We start from the raw sequence: 21,151 nt of genomic DNA, 5'->3' as shown, positions 1-21,151 counted from the left end.
GGAGCGGCTGAGGGAGCCGGGCGTGTTTAGCCTGGAGAAAAGGAGCTCACGGGACCTTATCGCTCTGGACAGCTCCCTGAGAGGACTGCAGCCAGGCAAGGCCGGGCTCTCCTACCGGGCAACAAGTGACAGGACTAGAATACATAATCTTAAACTGCGCCAGAGGAGGTTTATGTTGGACAAAAGGAGGAATTTCTTCCCAGAAGGGGTGATTAGACGCTGGAAGGGGCTGCCCAGTGAGGTGGAGGTGTTTAAGGAAGGCCCGGAGGCGGCGCCCAGTGCCATGTTCCGGCTGGCACGGGGTGTCCGGCCGGCGGTTCGACTCCACGGTCCCAGCGCTCTTTCCAGCCGCACTGGTTGTGCTTTCCGGGACTGTGCGCCGGCCCCGCGGCGCCTCGCGGCCGCAGCCCGCCCCGCAGGCCGAGGGGCGGGCCGGGTGTCCATGGGAACGGAGCGCACGCCGGCGCCGCCTCCTCCCCCGCTTCCCGCCGGCCGCGCCGCCGTCGCCACCATGATGCTGCTGGGCCGCGGGCTGGACGCCAGGTACGGGGCCGCGGGGCGCCGGGCCCGGCTGCTGCGGGCAGAACCCGCTGCCCGCGGCGGGCCCGCGGCGGCGCGGGGGCCGGGGGAGATGCGGGCACGGGCTTTAGCGCATCTGCCTCCCTAGGAGATGGGACCGCCTCTGCTTTCCTCCGCTAAAGGCCGCAAAACTTTTCCAGGCCTAGTCTGCTATGCGGAGATGGGGTAAAGATGTGCTGCCGGTATTTAGTCGGACCTCTCGCGGATGATTCTGTGGGCAGTTCTAAGCGGTCGCGATAATGAGAGGGGGAATGAAGACTTCTATACTCCCACATAAGAAGATGCAGTGTTCTGCGTCCCAAAATTAAATACTAGTTGTATGGGTGTACTGTAATGTCTGAATTTTAAAGTGGGCGATTATGTCTTCCTTCTGGAGTGAATCAGTTTCTGACATGAAGATCTTTCAAGAAAATAGGAAATATATACCTTTTACTGAAGATTTTATCAGGTAATGTAATTTTGAAAAACAGCTTTATTAGTACTTAATGAAATTCTTAATTGCCTGCTCACCCAGTAAAACCGTCCCTATTCAAGTGGTTCTGTGCTCCATCATGTCTTGGAGGACTGAATAACTTCCATGGGTTTGTTTTTTTTTATTTTGGCCTGAACGGAATCGCTTTTGAACAGTCTTTTAGACAGTTTGCCATGAAGCAATCCAGCTGGGTTTTTGCCTAAGGCAGAACTCTGGCATGAAATACTTTTCCTGAAGTAAAGGTGTTCCTCATTTGACTTGATTGTATTGTTTAGTCTCAAAATACCACATTTTTTCGAATTTTTTTGATTGTCATGTATCCTGATACGAAGTCAGTACTTAAATACTAGTCAGCAGTATTGGGATAGCTTACAGATATGAAGGAAGTTTTTATTTCTGTCCCTTGCCAAGATAGTGGTAGGAGTGAATTCTCTTGCAGAGAATTCTATCACTTCAAATCAACAACCTTGTGTTAGACCTTAGAGATTTCTTAGGACCCAGTATCTGGCAGGCACTGTTAGCTGAATTGTCTTACAGCTGATGCACTCAGATCAACAACGGGCATGAGTTCACATGACCATCAAATAATATAGGAATATGAAGAATATGAAAGCAAAATACAAAGTGAAATATGTGAGTTATTGGAATGACTTATCTGAATCATTAATAATGAAACATACAGGTATTGGATCAAGTAAATTAATTAGATTTATGTAGTTTAAAAGAAAGTAATTTATTAGTGTGATGAATGTCCTTCTTCCAGTGGTATTACAGTTTTCACCTCTTGTGTCCATTCACCTTTGTTCTTTAATTCTTGGTGGTATTTATCCTCTGTAGTGCAGTTTGGTAATTGTTTGCAATTTAAAGAACATTTAATGTCTTTAGTGGTTTGTCCTCTTCTGCCTAATTTCTCCAGCCATTGCCTTGCCTGTTTAGATTGCAGGCTGTTGCAGGAAGGGATGGTCTTGCAGAAGTCTTGTTTGACTGTAGGTGTTACCACTGTGTTAGTAACTAATGTCATTAGTAATAGTGATCTTTTGCTTAAATGCAGGAGAAAATCTTCCAAGCAGATTTTTGTGATTTGGGTTTTTGTCTATTGGATCTTTAAATGTAAATCGCTTTTTTGTTTGTTTGTTATGCATTCATAATAAGCACATATTACATCAGTTACAACATTTTCTTTTTCAGAATAAATTTCTAATTTGCACTGAAATGAGATATCCAAATTATTAGTGGTAAAATTATATCGTTTTTCTTCTATATGTGTTGTAAACATTTCTGCCTGTCTTATTTTTCTTTGGTATCCAGGGACAATCAGACTAGACAAATGCAAGATGCTGTTTCAAATGTGGAAAAACATTTTGGTGAATTGTGCCAAATATTTGCTGGATATGTACGTAAAACTGCCAGACTACGAGACAAAGCAGATCTTCTAGTAAATGAAATATATGCATATGCAGCTACAGAGACACCAAACTTAAAAGTTGGACTGAAAAACTTTGCAGATGAATTCTCCAGACTGCAAGATTATCGCCAGGCAGAGGTACAAAATTAAAGCTGTACATGTTCTGTTTGCCATCTGAACTTTTCAGTTACTTATCTATGATTAAAAGGGAAATCATATACTCTGCAATCAGAAGAGAAAAAGGAGACAACACATCTAAATATATTAATGTCTGAGCAAGGTAGGCTGCCAAAGCAGTCATCATTTACACTCCTAATCACTTCAGGAAAAACTGCATAAAATTAGTACTGTTGAAGTCAGGAAAACTTTCCATATGAACAGTTGAAGTATTTGAGAAAGAGCAATTTTTTTTTATTTGTCTTACACTTTAGATTGTGATTTATGGTTAATAGTGTTCTTTTTAGTTGTGTGACTTGAGTTGTGTAGCAGCAGCTGATGCAAAATTAGTCATTTTCCTTTTGCTGAGCTTTATCAGAAATAGTATTGAAGAGGTGCTGTTAGGGACCACTGTAGATATCATAAGTTTGTACTTCAACATTAAAAGTACAAACTTGATTTGGACCATATGTGGCTATATAATCACATTTCTGTTAGATGAGTGAAAGTGCAAAGAAAGGTGTTTATGCCGCTTACACATTTACGTGTGGTGCCAGTCAAACTGTAACATATGATGCAGAATTCCAGATACTGAGGTTAAATAAAAAATCATTTACATGTACTCAAACTAGTTTTGGGCGTATATATCTATTCTTTTAGTAGAACATAAAAAATTCCCTTTTATAGTTTTGAACAGCTAAGACCCACTATAATTCTAAAAAGAGACTGAAGTAGACATTCTTTATTAATGAAGAGACATTCTTCATGTCTTCAGATAGGACTTTTATTTTGGAGAGCATTGCAAGTCATCACTTCATGATAACAAAGTGGAAAAAGAAAACCTTTTAAAAGTAGTTAATATGGGAAGCAGAGAGCTTTAAATACAAGGAATGTGTGTGGATCTTTAACAGTCTATTTAGGGAGGGATTTTTAAGAAGTAATAAGAAACTTCAGGGTGTGTGCAATTTTTATTTTTCTGAAAGCTCTTTTACATCTGGCTCCAGCTGAGCCACATGTAGGTCCTTACGCTTCAGTTGATGTAATAGCAAATTATCCTCTGCTATTACATTTATATTATGGCCAAAGGTGAATGTGAACTCAGACTGCATGATCTCTGTTTTCATCATTCAGCTAAGAACCTGTAATTTTGAGGTACACATGTAACAACTTGAGTTTTGCTTTTGTTGATTTTAAATGTGTTTTTAAAAACTGACATTTGGCTTCATCCTCCTGCCATGTCTGTCTGTAAACTACCATTACCCTGTGAAAGAAAAAACACAGAAGCAGAAAAGGAAAAGAAAAGCTTTTAATCTTTAAACCAAGTTCCCCTTTGCTCCTCAAAATATATTATCTCAGCTTTGCTTCTTCTGGGCTTCAAGTCACTTAACAGTTTTTCTGTATGCTGACAAAGTGGTCAAGAGAAAAGTATCTTATAAGGATTATCAATTTCTGGTTTTTAGCTGCAGTGCTAGATCTATAAATACTGAGGTGTGAGGTACCACAACATTTGGTAGGGTAAGATGGGCAGGTTATTTGGTATGTCTGTAACACATGTGTTGTTTAGAGCCTTACTGACCTATTCCTTTCTATTCTATTGGCACTTCAAGTGAAATTGTTTGAGAGTGCACTGGTAGATGGTATCAAGGAGAATCTATGCTCAGCTGGCATAGATTTTGGCTGACTAGTGACTACCAGTATCAGTATAGAGGGAACTGTCCCTTCCCAGGAGGGGTATGCACCTTGTTCTACTCTGTATGTAGCAGTGATGGGCCACAGGACTCACTCATGGTCCATAAGTCATTGGCAGATTACACTGAGGCCACTCAGACAGTTTTGTAAGATTTGACGAGCAGGTCTTATCCTATTGCCTGTCTGACCATATGTAGCTGTTTTTCTGACTAGGAGAACTGAAACAAAAATTCAGAACCACTCATCTGTGAGAGCATTTATGCATTCTACATACCTGGTTACTGGTATTTTTAGTACACTCAGTAGCAGTGATGCTATTTCCATTATTTTTAAGTGTTCCATTCTGTACAGTAAAGATTGCTTAGTCTGTAACCTTATCAGTAAGTGTACAGCAAATACACTGATCTTCAGACAGAAAGCTACAGAACTCCAAGATGCAATGCTGGATGTATTTAGTACTCAGTTTGATGTATTCATAATTTTCCATGTTCCATTTATCCTGATCTAATTAGAAAAAAGGAATTCCACTAGAAATCAGCTTGAGCTCTTCAGAAAACAAATTCCTTCTTGGTTAATGTACTTGACTGTAGTTTTTAAAAAATTTTTAAAAACCCTTATCCTAATATATTTTCAGCATATATGGATTTAATTGGTAATAAGATGAGTCACTATTAAAAGAAATTGTCTCCTATCCCTGCACACCATGAATATGGATGATTTTAGCAACCTTGTGATTTCTTTTTGTAGGTTGACAGGCTGGAAGCCAAGGTTGTTGAACCTCTGAAATCTTATGGGACCATAGTGAAACTTAAAAGGGTAGGTTAAACATGTGTTTTCTCACAAGGTACATTTCTACGTTCTGGCAACTCAGTTGAAAACTTCGTGTTTGTAGGGAAAATAGTTCTGATTTTTCATATTTCAGTAATTAGTTTAAATTATGTAGTTAGACATCTGAACTGAAGCAATATATAAGTTGGAGGAAAGAGCTTTGATGCAAAGACAAGGCTCTCCAAGTATAAACAAATGCTCAGAAAAGGCATTAGTATGAAATTGCCTGGATAATGTAAGTTCAGGACTTTTTATTTATAAATAATGTCATTTATTATTGTGTGATTTTGATTATATTATTACTACTACTTAGTCATCAATATGCTGCCTTTAACAGCTTTTCTAACTCAGAATTATGTTCTACATTAAAGTTCATAACTTAGAAAACACATTTGAACCTGATAAGTAGGTAGTGCCTAAATCCCGCTCTGTTAAGTCAACACTATGACCTGAAGATACACAAAAATCTGACATCTCTTCATTCACTATATTTTTGAAACAATGTTTATAGGGGTTTGAAATATTCCCTTAAAATACCTGTAAGTTTCTTTCCCCCAGGAAAGATAAGCTTGAGCAAGGAATTTTTAATAAGCAAATACTAAAATTAGATCTTTGTAATACATGTATCTTATACAGATAATACCTTAATCCTGCAGACTCAAATCTGTAATTGATGTATATGTCTGTACCATAATCTATATAAATCAAAAGCTTGGATCATTATTATTAGCTGATGGTATTTTACAAAAATACCAAAACAGAAATCTTGCGGTGTGTTCATCATCATTGATTTGAGTAGGTGGTGGCAGTGCATCTCAAGCAAGCCGTTTTCCTATGTTTTTTGGTTTTTTTTCATATGGTGAAGAACCAAATATTGTTTGGAACTTACTGCACAGTTACCTCACTTGGTGGTTAGAGAAATGATTGTGAAGGAAATGCATCCTACACTTGAGTAGGACTACCCTCGGTAGTCCTTAGCAGAGCTGTAGACTGTAGAGCCTAAAACCTGGTATCTTAATGGTCACCAGTTTGTGAGATCTGGGTACTTTGTAAGGTATAAATGCTGAGAGTGGAAGACAAGTTTCATGTGTTTGTGGTGGTAGAGTTTGCTGAGGAGACACAAAACGTCACAGCAATGCCTGGGCCTTCCGAAGCATTGAAGAGACTTCCTTGAGGTGCTCTGCCGCTGATACCAGTAATGCTGAGGACAGAAGCAACTGAAACCAAGTCATTGCTTGCAACAGTGAATTGAATTTCCTGTGGCCTTTGCCTTTCATAATGTCAGAAAGCCTTGCATAATCTTTATTTTAGTTATAATGAGAAATACAAGAGCATTTTTAAACTGTAGATGAGATCAACTATTTTACCAGTTTACCTTTGAACTAAGATAGAGTTCTCTAGAGATGTATACCATTAAATGGCTATTTTTTCCCTTGGCACGTTGACAACAAAAACCTTGGTTAAAACTTCAACTACCTGGTCTTCAGTTATCATCTATAATCACTGGGACATATTTAGTGACAAAGGAAATTTTGTCACTCATGTAAATCTAGCACAAGGTGCTAGTTCTAGGACTGCTTTAGCTGTAACTACGTTAGCTGACTCAGTTAAATCAGGCAGAGTATGTCATTATAGCTACTTTCTATAAAGGGGATGTTCTCACTGCTGCTTACTCAGTTGATCTGTTCAGAAGTAGACAGCAGTATTTCTGTACTTTATCTAAAAACAACTGTTGCTTTTTGTGTGGTGTAAGACATCAATGTCCTGTGCTACTAAATGCTTTAAAGAGGCTCAGGTCAATCACAGTAGTGTTGTCCTTGATTTGCTAATGCAGTAAAATTGTTTCATTCACTTGTTCTTCTGGTTTACAATGCTGAATAGCTTCAGTGGAAGCTAAAACAATATTCTTGTCCTGTAACACAGCTTAAATGTAGGATGAGGATTTCTTTCTGTTTCATTGTTCTATATATCAGTCTTCACTTTTCTGCTTTTTGGCAACTCTGTTCCTGGTTCCTTTTCTTCATGTAAAACAGGACATCATAAAACCAATGTGATCCACATACAGAATAAAGGATTGATTTGCTTTAATAACTTCAGTGACTAAAGCAGGTAACAGTACAGTGATGAAGCTCTGCCAGCTCATTGTCTGGTGGATGAATTATAGCTGTACTTTTGTATGATTTGGAAAATATGATTTGACCAGAGTTCTTTCTTGTGACTTTGAATTCATAGTTAAAACCTAGAGGGACTATGAATAATTTTATATTCTTTGTACCTTGTATCTCATTGCCTATTCCATTACACTTTTTCTAGAGTGTACCTAAAGCATATTTTCCAAAAACATGTCAAAGCTTGGTCTAAAGACACTGGAGGTGAATGTAGGACTGTTGATGGTAGTTAGTGGTTAGTTGATGTTTGTGGTGTTTTGTTTTAAATGAAAGATTTCACCTAATCTTTAGTTCTTGTTATGTGCTCCACTGAGATGTAAGAGCTCTGTAATGCCCTGGGTTTTTTTTCTGCATGAAGGTATTTAGATGCTCGTAAAACAAATTTTTCTTTTTTCTGTTAGGTAATAGATACCTTGATTCTTTCACCATAAATTACATTTCCCCAGCTTTTTAATATTTTTATTGGGGTTTTTTCTGCACCCTTTTCTTGGACAAAATATGTATGTAACTGTGCCCTACTTTTGTACATCCAAAACTTGTATATAGCTTCACCACTATGGCCATCATAGCACTAATTCTTTGTCACACTTTGGCTAGAAGAGAAATATGTTTCATGATGGCTGTTGCTACAGAAAACAGAGGTAGAGGAGGGAACAGTTCAGTCCCTGTAGGTATTTCCAAAGTCACTACATGCTAGAAAGAAAATACTGAATTTAATAATGATAACTCTAGAACTTTGCATCCTTGAGTACACTTTGCTTGAAAGTCAGTACCCTTTCAAGCCACAGTGTTAAATCTGATTGACTGTTTTAAATGGGCCTAGAAAGTCAGTGCTATTAACACTAACAGTGCTATTCTCTTTCTCTACCTTTACATTTTTAAACTGGAAAAAAACAATTTAAGAATTTGTACTATTGCTTTTCTTGTAGCCACATGGTTCTCAAAAAAGCAAAAGGCCTTTTCAGTAGTCTTTGACCTTACAGATTTTGTAAATTCCCTTCTGAAAGAACAGCAGTAAAATCAGCATTGATGGGCTGAACATGAAGTAGTTTTTATTATCAGAAGTCAGCTCTGTGTCCCTAGAGATGAAGGAAAATGAGTTATATACAAGGACATACAGACAGTAAGGATAGAAACAAGGAAGAAACTGCATGTTTTGACCCTGACCTCATGTGCAGTCTCATTATTAAAGGAACACACAGCACTGTGAAACTTGGCAATCTTGTGCTTGTCACTGAGTAGTGATCTGGTCATGGGATCACAAAACTTACTGAAAGACGTGTTCTTAGTTGCATATCCATCCTTCTTAGTCATGGCAACATACAAGCATTAAAATTGTGAAATCCAAGGAAGGAGCACAGACAACTTCCCAATATGATAGATTCTAATAGCTCTAACTCCATTCTGGAGTAATAAATAAATGGGAAGTGGTATTTTAGAGTGAAAAGTCATTTGAAATGTGTGCCCAATCCTGCCTCAGATTTTGTTAGACTTTAGACTGTATTTCTACTTATTCTAAACTACTGCTCCTTTAAACTGGAACCATCAAAATTAATGACCTTTTCCATACCGGCATCAGTGGAGTGATAAATACTTGACTGATAATCTTACATTCCATGAACGCCAAACAGTTAGAAAAACAAATTTATAGCATGAACAAAAATTTGAGAAAACTGGTAGATTAACATTCTTGAATTGTCACAGATATTCCTAGAAGTACATACTACTACTCCTTTGGAAATGGAACAAAACCAGTTATCAACAGTTTCTGCCTTTTCTAGATCAGTTAAGTTTTATCTTCTCCAGCTCCATCATTACTTGGATGTATTTTGTTTCAAATGGTTTGAAACACTTTACTAAATGCATATATATATATATGCAGCTTAACCCTTTCAGCCATAGAATATGATACCTTCTAGCACAGAATTGTTTCAGTTGAAAAAGATCTCTCTAATCATTGAGTGCAACCATTTGCCCTGCACCATCATGTTCACCAGTAAACTCCCCAAGTGCCATATCAGCACCTTTTTGGAACACTTCCAGAATTGTGATTCCATCCATTCCCTAGACAGCCTATTCCTGACCACTCCTCCCATGGAAAAAATTTTCCTAATATTTCATTTAAACCTCCCATGGTGCAGCTTATATGTCCTCATTCTGTCACTGATGGCCTGGGAGAAGAGACTGACCCACACCTGACTACAGCCTCCTTTCAGGGAGCTGTAGAGAGCGATAAGGTTCCCCCTGAGCCTCCTCCAGACTAAACATTCCCAGCTCCCTCAGCCACTTCCTCATCAGACTTCTGCTCCAGCCCAGTCAGCAGCTCCACTGCCAGCAGTGACAGCCATTGACAGTGGACAGGTGACAGCAGTTATATTTTCTTCATAACTTCTTGGTACTGACTGATGTCGCTTTATTTGATGCTGCTTTTTATTTCTAAGTACCACATTTATTCTATTGCTAAGTCAGGAATGAGTCTGCCTTCTTAACACTTTGGGGATCTCAGCTTGCAACCATCTGCTGTACTTTTCATGTAAAGCTGTGAATATCTTTTTCTTTTCTTCCCCACATTTTCAACTATAACATGTGCTGTAGGGAGTTGCACAAGGTGCTAAACTCTCCGAGTCCCCACTGACTTCTCTTTCATAGGATCAATTAACAGATCACTAAAATCTGTTTTTATTTGAAGTAGAGCTGTTGTCCATGCTTTCTAGGCAATGCATGTATGAAGAGAGCATATTTTATATTATGCTAACTGTATTTCAAACATGTCTAAAACATTTTATTTCCAGGATGATCTTAGAGCAACTTTAACAGCAAAGAACCGAGAAGCCAAGCAATTATCTCAACTGGAAAAGACACGTCAGCGAAATCCATCAGATCTACACATTATTGTATCCTGCATTTCTAGTCACAATGAGAAATATTTTTTAAATTTCTTTGGAATTAAACTGTTGTTTAGGAAGTAGTAATAACAGGTAGCGCTCCTTAGAGGGTAGAGGGACTGTTTCCAATGTTGAATCTTTTCTTAAACTTAATGAAGAGTTATAGCTGCTACACAGCAGTAGTTACTTTTGACTTGAAAAGAAACTATGAATGATTTTGTTTATTAATTATTTATCAATTATTATGTTTATGCAAGAGAGGCAGGCATAGATTACATCCAGGAATTTGGAACTTCTTGAAAGTAAGTGTAATCAAACAATTTATTTTTTATTTCTGTGGATTTATTGTTTTTCTCCGTGCCATTTTGATCTTCGTACCTAAATGGGATATGAGTTTTCTCCAGCTGCATGAAAGTTGTTATTCTGCTAGTAGAATACTCAACTAGACTACACTTCCTTTCCAAAGACCAGTCACCATCCTCAGTACACTATTCTGTACCATGGTGGGAAAAATTAAGCCTCCATCAAACTGAAATATGATTTCTATTAAAATCTCGTCAAAGTTTCAAATTTTGAAGCAATCAGAATCTAAGGAATGCCAAAATAAATGGGATCAAGGTAATCCTACTTCAGTCTTCTTATGCTTGTGTACTATGATAGAGGATCTATCTTCATGATGTGCTGTTTACTTTTTATCACATTTTAGTGTTGGACTTGAGAGTTAAGCAGTCCTATTCATTGTTGGATTTTATCAATTCAGAATCTTCAGGATCTTTGTAGTGACTGGGGCATGAGACTGTAGAAAGAATGAAAATGACTGTGTTGGTCAAACAGGACACAGGAGAACTTCATTTTATTTTTGTCTTCACCAGAGAATTTCCATTTAATATTAATCAAATCAGTTAAATGAAGGAATTACTTAATTAGAGTTCCTAGTATAATAAAGACAGATCTGTGTCAGCCAAAGGGTTAGAATTTGAGCTGTGTTGCAAAGTTCTCTTTTGTTGGAATTAAGGGAGTAAATTATAACAACAAGCTGTTTTTTCCCAAAGGGAGACTGGTCCCATTTTTCTCTCTTGAGCTAATTCCCATTTAATTTCATGGGTATGTCACTGGCACCTAGTTCATTTCTTCTTGTTTCTTTTCTAAGCTTCTCCCAAATACTTTTCTGTGAATTAGCTTCTTTTAACACCTGTTTTCTACACTTAAGGCTTTGCCAGAAGAGTTATAAAATCTCAGTACAGTCTGATTCTGCACATGGGAAAAGCACCAAATGTTGCCTATTAGCATTTTAAAGTGATTGACACTTTAAAAGGTCAGATTGACACTCAAAACACATAAAAAGGTATTAGGAGCAGGAATGTGTTAATTTGCTTTTGAGGGTGTGTGCAGGTCAGCTTTCAGATCTTGAGAGAGGCTTTACCACATTAGAGCTCATCAGCTGGGTTCCTGCAGGGGTTCTCTTATTCTTGACCAACTGATGTTGCAGCAGTGAACAACTTTGGCCACAGGATGTAAAGAATCTGTACTCACTCCCATCTTAAAAATCGTGTGTTAGCACAGCTTTGAAAGGGAAACATTACCAGATTTTTAAAAATACACTCCTGTAAATCAAAATAGATTTTTTTTTTCTGAAGAAGTCTGCTAAACTGTAGGTTGCCTGCTTTTTATTTTTTTCTTTTAAATATAAATAACCAAGCCCTCAGTCCAAAACAGATAGCTCTCCTGAAATGTTTTGGTCTGGATACTTGAATTCTAGCAAAGCTCTAACAATGTTTACATCTTGCAGCCAAAGGCTTCAGACAACATAATAATAGCACTAAATATATAGATGTTTTGAAATAACTAAGGTAAATAGTTCACAGCAAAAGTAGAAGTGAAAATAAACACATTCATGAATATTGATTGTTACATTGCCATTTTTTCCTTTACTAATATTTCCAGTCACAGGTGAGTGTTCAGAAGAGAAAACTGCTGTTGTCCAAAATATGCTGGCTCTGTGACTTTAGACATTTCACTGTAAAATAACCAGAATTCCTCTCCCAAACCATATGTGCACAAATTATGTCCAATCTAAGATGTATTGAGGAAGTGTATTTGATTATCATAGAAATAACATACTGTATTTGTGTGTGTAAGGGTTGCATATGCTGCCACCACTTACAGAGTGACTGATGGAAGTAATTGAAAATACACAAGATGTCTTTTCTTCCCTCCTGTGGTTTGAGCAAAATCAAGAAAGAGAGAGATGAACATGTGACCTTATGTATTACTAAATATCATTATCAATTTTGTTTGCCCCAGAATGGCAGAATTGTGTCTGTGATTTTAGGCTGTTTTTGAACAGAGATTGTTTCAAATTGATAATCCTGTAAAATAAGATTAGCAGATTACAATCAAAGAAGTGAATAGAGCATGCCTTATGCCTTTGGTTTCTATATCTGTAACACTAATAGCTAGATCACAGGAACTGGACCTGTGGTGTCTTTTTCCATTAAAAAAAATCCTCTCCAGTTGCAGTTTTGTAGAAATGGGAAGAGGCTTACTGCTTCATCATAGGATACAGTACTTGATCCATATACTACTCCCAAATCTCATGACAAAACAGATTTGTGATGATACTGACTGAGCATGTAAGTATCACCAGTGTATGATGTTTCAGCAATAATGTATGGAAAATAACAGGAGTTTAGACCCAAATCTTGTAGATTTCAAGTGCAAGCTCTTACAGCTGTACATTGTTAATTTGTAATAGCACACAGTTCTCAAGCTTGACTTAATCAGAATAGTTTCAATATCTTTCATTGAATGGTAGTCAACTTTATACAGAGTTATAATCGTGTCAAAGTTAAAATAGCTCTCGAAAATGCTTTTTGTAACAAAATAAGAAAAAAACTGTATTTATGTGTTAAAAATTGGTTGATGTGTCCCCTTCCCAGTGCCCTGCTGAAGATGGTTTTTATAAGATATTTTAATAATACAAAAACATTAAGAATATAAAATACCTGAAATGCATTTGAATCTAAAAATTACAATGACTCTAGCCTGAAATTGAGATATTTATGTGATAAGTACATTAATTCCAGCTGCTGCTATAATTGTCTATTTAAATAATTTGTAAAAACTTACTAAGATGAGGTTCAGCACACTATACTGGAAAATAATCTTGCTGGACCCAGCAGGATAATCTGCAGTAGAAAAAAAAGGGTTATCTTTCCTGCTCACCCACCACTCTGGCCTGTGCTGGGTTAAGTACCTAAATCCAGTCACTGTCTTGCCAAAGGGATGTCAGGACTGGCTCAGTAAAACTTTATTACAGAAAATTAATCAGGGCAGAGGGACTTTCCTGACTGGCTGCAGCTGGTCAATTTTCATGTTTCACATCAAAGTCACAACACTGTAGAAAGCATCTTTATATGTTCATTAAGCTACAGATTTAAAATACTGTAACACAGATACGTATTGTTTGGCAAACTCGGACTTAAATCACAGCAATTACAGCAAATAGCTTTGTATCAAATACAAGACTAATTCCAACTTTGTGTTACTTTACCAGGCTGAAAATGAACTGCAGAGAGCAACACTGGATGCTACTCGAACAACTCGGCACTTGGAGGAAACCATAGATAATTTTGAGAAACAGAAGATAAGGGACATCAAAGTATGTGTGCTCACATTTCATCTTGCATAATAAAATTACTATAGTTAGTCAGAGGCAAGATTAGCAACATTCTAGTATTCACTGAAATGCAAATCTCATGGTATTCATGGATATTTTACAGATTTGTAAATTACAGATAGAGAATCTACAGATAACTTATCCTCAGCCTGTTATAAAAAATAGTCTTCAAAACAGCAAAACTTCTGATGATCCCTTGGGAATACATATTGGAGATTATCGAGTGACTTTTCAGTGACAGGTTATTCCTAATATGTTTCCTCTTTACTTTTAAAGTAGTTATTTGGAATTTATTATTAAATAATAACTGCGTAAATGATAGCCCAGCCAGAATTTGTGTTTAATGTCTAAAATTCAGGTCTAATTATTTAAAAGTACTAAGTATCATGCAGTTATTTATATCATGTAAATACCAAACACAGAATACAGTAATTTTTTGAAGTGCAAATATACTTACTGCATTAAGAAAACCTTTCTTTTCATTTGTTTTCAGAACATATTTTCTGAATTTATAACTATTGAAATGTTGTTCCATGGGAAAGCTTTAGAAATATATACTGCTGCCTATCAAAATATCCAAAATATTGATGAAAATGAAGATTTGGAGGTAAGAGTGACTGAGATTTGCTTTTCTGTTTACTTCCTATGTGAAAACAGTATCACAGTTCAGCTACACATGTTCCACACAGAAAAATGCAACAAATACTTCAGGTTCCTAGAACAAACTCATGTATACCAAGCTTCTTTTTTTTTTTTTCACTTCTTCAGCAAATGTGCAGGTTTGTAATCCCAGAGAACACAAACAGAGAACAACTGCAGTGGCAGTTTAATCTTTCCCACAAAACACAGAAAAGAGATTCACAAAATTACCTGCCATTCCCAAGCTCAGCTAAACAAAAAACAGTTTTTAAAGAACACTTCTGCAGTGAGTCTTGCTCTACAGATGCACATAGAAAAAAATCTTATACTGCTGTAGTAAGATGATGTAGAGATTAATTACTACATTAAAGATCTCCCTCTAACCTGAATTTTGTTTGCTTGTATTCATCTTTTAATCATTTTCATTAGGCTGTTCTAGAATTAAGAGACATTTGTTATTTACTACATTGTAGTTTTTTGCCTTGTGGCTGTAACCAGCTTCAAGTCGCCCTTTCTTTTTGAATTATAGTCTCTCTTGCCCAAGATACGCTTTTCAGTCCTTTATTAATTCTTGCAGTTCTTCTGGATGCTGGGTCTTTAAACTTAGCATCATGGAAGTGTGTGTTGTGTATGTATGTTTGGTTTGTCAAAAAAGTTGGATCATTTTCAGTCTTTTTGTAAATCATACCAGTCATCATTTTATTTTTTCTATGACGTAACTCAGAACCAAGTTAGCACAAGACTTAAAAAACCATGAGTCTTCAGTGACAGTTATATTTGAGACTACTTGGTAATTTTACTTCATTTAAACTATGCCATGGGAATTTTATACTATTTTAGTTTCACAGTTACAATGTCACATGGCACCAATTTAGAAATCTCTACTTAAAGTCAGTACTTTGTCTTTCACAACCAAATTTTTAATCTCATTTTAAATTTCCTGTTAATTGGACAATTACTTACTTTTCATAAAAATACTGACCATAATATACCATCCTCTTGACTTAAAGTCTTGCACAAATAGCTGTATTGGTTATCGAAATAACTTGAAAATACTATGGATGTCATCGTCTCCCCTGTATTCCCAAATTTTTCTTGAGTTGTACATATCATGTACATTGCAAGTAACATTTTTCTGATGCAGTTGTGACCAACAGCAGGGATTTGCTTATGAAGGGGTTGAGTTCATCTTTGTAAGAAATGGAGAGCCTGAAGGAGTTGCTGGGGTTCATAATTCTAGCTTGGCCTGAAACTCAGCTATGTATTTTGGTGGGAAATTATTGCAGTTTTCCCTGTGTAAATGTCCCCAAACCTCTTGAAGAATTTTTGACCACATAAGTATGTTGATGTTTCTCAGGTTAAGCAAGGACTTTGTTTCAGCTAAAAGTGATCAGTCCAAACTATAGTCAATGCACATCTCTAGATCTCATGATTATTGCAGAAAATTAATCTAATCAAGCTGCAAGGTTCTTCTCCAGTGCTGCATTTCTGCAAGCTTCAGTCTTGGTGATTCATAGCTTGCAAGTATCTAAGTCACAGCTTTCTCCATTTGATTAGGTTTTTCGGAGCTCCCTTTATCCACCAGACTATCAGTCTCGCTTAGACATAGTTCGTGCAAATTCCAAGTCCCCCCTGCAAAGAACTGGCTCCTCAAAATCTTCACTGAGAACAGCACAGGTAAGAGAAAAAATACATACTAAATCACTATAATAAAGCTCTACTTAATAATGTTTTAGCTAATACACATGGATCCACTGTCTTTACTCAGTTCAGGACCATCAGAAATGTAAAGAAACTTTCAATGGCATAAATACCACAATAGGCTCTTGATAATGCAGCTTTATCATTGTAGGGAAAAAACCCTCAGCTTTTAAAGCTATGTTGCTTACTTTTGACAAATGCTCTTCCCAGTAATACTTGGTCTTCCATCAACAAACTCCACAGAAGAGCTCTAGGAGCTCATTGAAAGAGTAGAGACATTCTTTAAATACTTGCATATTTTTAGTATTCAGATTCTAGAGTGTGGCCTCTCTACCAGATCCTAATCCAGACCAGTGATGCCTTCTAGAGCAGAGCAAACCCATGACCAAGAGATCTCTCATTTTATACTCTGAAAATTCACAGCAAGTGAGGAGAAGGATGACAAAAATGAGTGAAACAGTTGAAGACAGTGCCACTCTTTTTGGACCAGCTACCTTTCAAATATCTTTGCCACTTGTTTACAGCAGCAAACTTGCAGACATTGCAAAATGCCTAAATTATTTTTAATGCATTGCAGCTGTAATCCTGTAACTACAATGATTCTTACCAGTGTTTCAGTTAAAGACAAAGCTGTATTTAAAATGCATGTATCTTATCTTTCTTCTTTAAATATAATCATGCATTGATACTGTAGTAAGGTAAACTTTTCTTGACTTCATACACACTTTACACCTTCTCTGCTCTCAACACAGTTCAATAATTATAGTTGAGCTGTTCTGTTGAAAGCATGAATTGTGTCATCTGAAAAGATACAACCTAGTGAGTCACTGCATGAAGTACCACCTTGACTGAGTAACTTGCCAGTCCTATCACTCAAGCAAATTTCATATTCAAGCTACTTCAGTAAATGTAAGAGAAAAAAAAAAACTGAGAGTATGTATACTGATTTCTCCCAGAGGTGGAGTGGAACTGCATTTTTACTAACTTAGGGTTAACCTTTCTCATTTCCTAAACTACTCTTAATTTTAACTTTGGGCGTTAGTGTTCTCATAACCTTTAACTTACCTGAGAAGAACAGAAGGTCATCTAGACCTAGAGGGAAACTGCAGTGCAATTCAAAATGTCATCTTACTTGGCTGTGCAGTGTGTCTGCAGAAGAGGATCATATGGCAGAAAAAAGGGGTGGAACACCCTACTAATGCAGTCACCATAGGGCAGTGAAGAAAGGGCAGCCCTTTCTGACTCTGTAAATAGCATGGTGCTGAATTACACTAAGGGCTTTAATCTTTGGAACGACCAAACATCTCTTGAGAAAAAAAAATGCTGCATTCAGAAAAACCTGCAAGTGACTTGTTATCTTTTCTGTGGATCTTTCACTCTGAAATTTTGACACATCTAGTTTCCTGCTGCACAGTAATCCTTTACTGCCTGTAATGTAGTACTTTGCAATTTCTAATGTAAAGCAGTATAAATTATGTGGGAAGCAGTTCACAGAATCACACGGCCCAAGTCTGTGGGGCAGGGGAGGACAGACACACACACACGGACACTAACCTGTAGGTGGGGGACAGTGTGGGAAGTCACTGCATACCAGATGGAATGAAGTGTGCCAGTAACACAATTCAGGTCTTTTCAGAGGATTTAACACATACCATCCTTGAATTTGTTTCTAGCTCTGTAAACTAACTTTCTGTATTATCTGTATGTTAAAAATCTAAAGTACTCTTTAAGCCTGATTAATTTTCTCACAAAGAGCTGTGTCCTTCATTTTACAACACATCTCTTGGCAATTTATCCTTAAGGTTTTGGTTTACCAATTCAGGTTAATACAGCTTATGTTTTAGAACTATAGCAAAACAGAATTGACCTTTTTGAGATACTTAAAGTCAAATTTAAATTTAACCATTATTCAAATGTCTGCATCTGTATGCTCCAGCATTAAGATGTGGAGAGAATTGCCATGTTTCAGAAGCAGCATTTGCAGTGAAAGATGGAGCTGAACTGCTTAACCAAGGACTGTCATCACTTACATGCAACTCACAGAATTAATTTTTATGTAAAATTATTTATGGTCAAAAAATTATATTATTATTTTTTTGCATTAACTTATGAAAAATTAAATTTCAGTAATGGTATGTTGTAGCTCTTTGGCACAATAACTTGGATTTAAACTGCATAATTTCTTTTCCCATCTTCCTTCCCTGATCCAGTCTGTATCTTAGGGATAGCCATCTTACCACCACCAGTGATAATATTTAATATACTATTTAGTTAATTGCTGCATGATCAGAGGTATTGGAGTAGTGAGCAGGAAAAACCCATAAAGCCATAACAGTTCCTATTTCAGGAAAGGGGGGAGCTTTTCTTCAGAAATATGATGCAAATTCTGCTGAAGAATTTCAGATGTTCTATACTAGGAAAAAGGCTTAGAAAATTAGTCTATCCCAGTGACATTCATTTCACCTTAACAGGCTAAATCTGCAGCATTCCTTAAACTCCAATTACAAATCACTCCCATTGTATTTCTTTCACAGAATGAGAGACTGCTGTTTAGACATTTCAATTCCAGTTAGCCCAGCTTCACCCAACGATTAACTGAATTTTCTGTTGTGTTCAGGAATTTGTAAGCAAATACTTGCTTTGAGCTAAATTATGTACTTTGTGAGCATGAACAAGATGAAGGATTTTTCTTCTTTCAGCAGTTCAATGACTACAGTTTGCTTTATGCACCCACAAAAAACTTACATTACATACATGGCTGTATGAATTATAACATGTAGGAAGTCAATTTAATAATGAGTATTTAAGGACCTTTAAAATAGGGGGCTGCTTAAAAAAAAAAGGCAAGCTCTGTCTTCAGTAAGAAGTTTTTATTATATCACTGTATGTGAGAAGACACAGAAAATACAACCAAAATTAGAGCTGCAGATGCCCTTAGAAAACTACTGAACCTGAAATTTTTCAAAAGCATTCCAGATGACTTGGATAACTGTCTTCAGTGTTCTCTTTCTTATGGGGAAAGGAAAAAAAATGTATCCTTTAAATTGTAAATGTTGCATTGTCTGTGAAGAATCTATCTTCAATAGGAATTAGATTGAGCCCTCATTAAAAAAAAGAGCAGACTGCAGCATCTGTCAAATGGGATGAAAGCCTGGCAGCTGGCACTTGTTTTTAATGTTTGATTAATCAAAAAGAGGAGTCACTCTAAAGGCAAGTACTTATGGGCAGGGAAAGAAGTTCATCTATGAATCAAGACTCTTAAGTTTGCTAATTCATTTCTTGAAAAAAAAAAGGTAAAAAGCTTAGAGCAGCATTGTTTTGAGCTTTTAACTACCAAGGTCTGATGTCTTCAAGGTAAGATTAGGCCCTAATATGCCTCTTCAGCCTGCTGTTTCAGCAGTCACCCCTGGAAAAAACTGATTTGCATCTTGTTGATGCTAAAAATCAATTTGGTAAAAAATACCATTTTCCCTATCCTATAAAAGCTCTGAAGGACTACATGGATTCTTTTAGCTTTTAAAAATCATTATAGTATTTTTATTGTGTGTCATGTATTTTTCCATTGGTGTGCATCCTACGAAGAGTAAATAAATAAACAACTTGCCCCCAAATGAAAACCCTACAAACATTTAGGCTGAAAATGCCAACGGATAATTATTTTTTGTTTGCAGAAAACAAACAGTTGATATCCTTTTGTTGGGTTTTTGTTTCATCAGATTTCCCGTAGAATGCTAAGAAAAGATGAAGAAGAGGAAGAGGAGGAAGATGAAGATTCTGAAGAGGAGGATGAGGAGGATGAATTTGATGCTAATAAGGAAGTGAGATAACAAAACTATTCTAAGAGGGGCTTTTTTATTAAGGGAAAAAAAAAAAAAAAACCTTTACCTAAAGGCTTTTGTATGTTGGATCTAGAATTTCACCAGGGCTATATATTTAGAATTCCAGCAGGAGCAAGAATCGGCACTGATTTAAGAGTGCCAGACAAGAAATGACCAGTTGCAAAGAATGGAAAAAAAATCCACTGAATGTGGGCAATTTCAGTAGCTAGAAAATTAAATATTTAAATAGATGCCTGTATTATATTTGCATAGATGTTCTATTGTAATCACATTTGCTTAAACTTACGTGATGAACAGCGTCCAAAAACTGCACTAAGCTTTCAAGCAGTTACGAACATTGTTTGCTCGTTATTTTGCCAATAAATTACCTCTCTAGCAATACACCTATTGAATTTAAGTAGTCTAGCTGTAACTGATATAATTGGGTTTATACATCCTAAATAACTGTAGTAATTGAGAATCTGTTTTCAGCAACAACCTGTTAAGATTTCATTTTGCTATCCACCCTGGATGGCAGAAGGCATGGTGAGGTGTATTTTCTTTCTTATTTTCATTTTTCTCAGGCTTTCATCAGGTTCAGATGACTTTTGATTCCTTTACACATACAGAATGAACAGTCACTAATGAGGACCTGGCCCAGTATCTTATGTTCAATGCTGCTTTGCTTTTAAATAAAAGTGCCTTCATGATTAAACTAGTGGATATTTTATGTAGTTGATCTTTATTATATTAGTTGACATGCTATACTTAATTCAAATTTCATGTGTTTAGCTGCATGATTCAGTTACTTGTTCCATCAAACATACAAGAAACTACACATTTTGAGTGTAATTTCTTATCTGATTTGGAGTTACAGGTTGCATGTGTTCATTTTATAACAGTGTATGGTTGTCCGCCACACTTGCTACCACACTGTTCCCCTCCAGCTTTAGTATCTGCTAAAGAACAAATGCAGAAGGAATTTAAACTTGTGACTGGGAAAACAAGTTATAACAAAATCTTCTTTCAGTTACAGAAAAAAATCAGGAAGTGCATTTATAATATTGATGCTACTTTTGTCCACTGATGCAATGCATGCCTGTTTTGAAATGTGAAAAAAACAGCTTTTGCC

The 21,151-nt window shown here is 36.7% G+C and overlaps 1 protein-coding gene across 1 annotated transcript; it reads left to right on the top strand.

The window, feature by feature from the left end:
• The first annotated feature begins 448 nt into the window (after positions 1-448).
• Positions 449-20,737, top strand: CIBAR1 (CBY1 interacting BAR domain containing 1). Its single transcript, XM_077782917.1, has 9 exons — positions 449-543; positions 2,360-2,594; positions 5,049-5,117; positions 10,090-10,191; positions 13,739-13,843; positions 14,355-14,468; positions 16,058-16,177; positions 19,918-20,019; positions 20,604-20,737. The coding sequence occupies exons 1-9, from the start codon at positions 512-514 to the stop codon at positions 20,622-20,624; spliced, it is 900 nt and encodes a 299-aa protein (XP_077639043.1). The 5' UTR covers positions 449-511; the 3' UTR covers positions 20,625-20,737.
• Positions 20,738-21,151: the final 414 nt, after the last annotated feature.

Source organism: Lonchura striata, chromosome 1 (genome assembly GCF_046129695.1).
Source record: "Lonchura striata isolate bLonStr1 chromosome 1, bLonStr1.mat, whole genome shotgun sequence".
Lineage (NCBI taxonomy): Eukaryota > Metazoa > Chordata > Aves > Passeriformes > Estrildidae > Lonchura > Lonchura striata.
Note: the sequence above shows the minus strand (reverse complement) of the source record. Positions and strands in the feature narration are given on the sequence as shown.

Coding starts and splice junctions, on each gene's coding strand:
- CIBAR1 (XM_077782917.1), top strand. CDS start 512: ATGATGCTGCTGGGCCGCGGGCTGGACGCCAG. Junction 16,178..19,917: donor CTTCACTGAGAACAGCACAG/GTAAGAGAAAAA, acceptor TTGTTTCATCAG/ATTTCCCGTAGAATGCTAAG. Junction 20,020..20,603: donor AATTTGATGCTAATAAGGAA/GTGAGATAACAA, acceptor CATTTTTCTCAG/GCTTTCATCAGGTTCAGATG.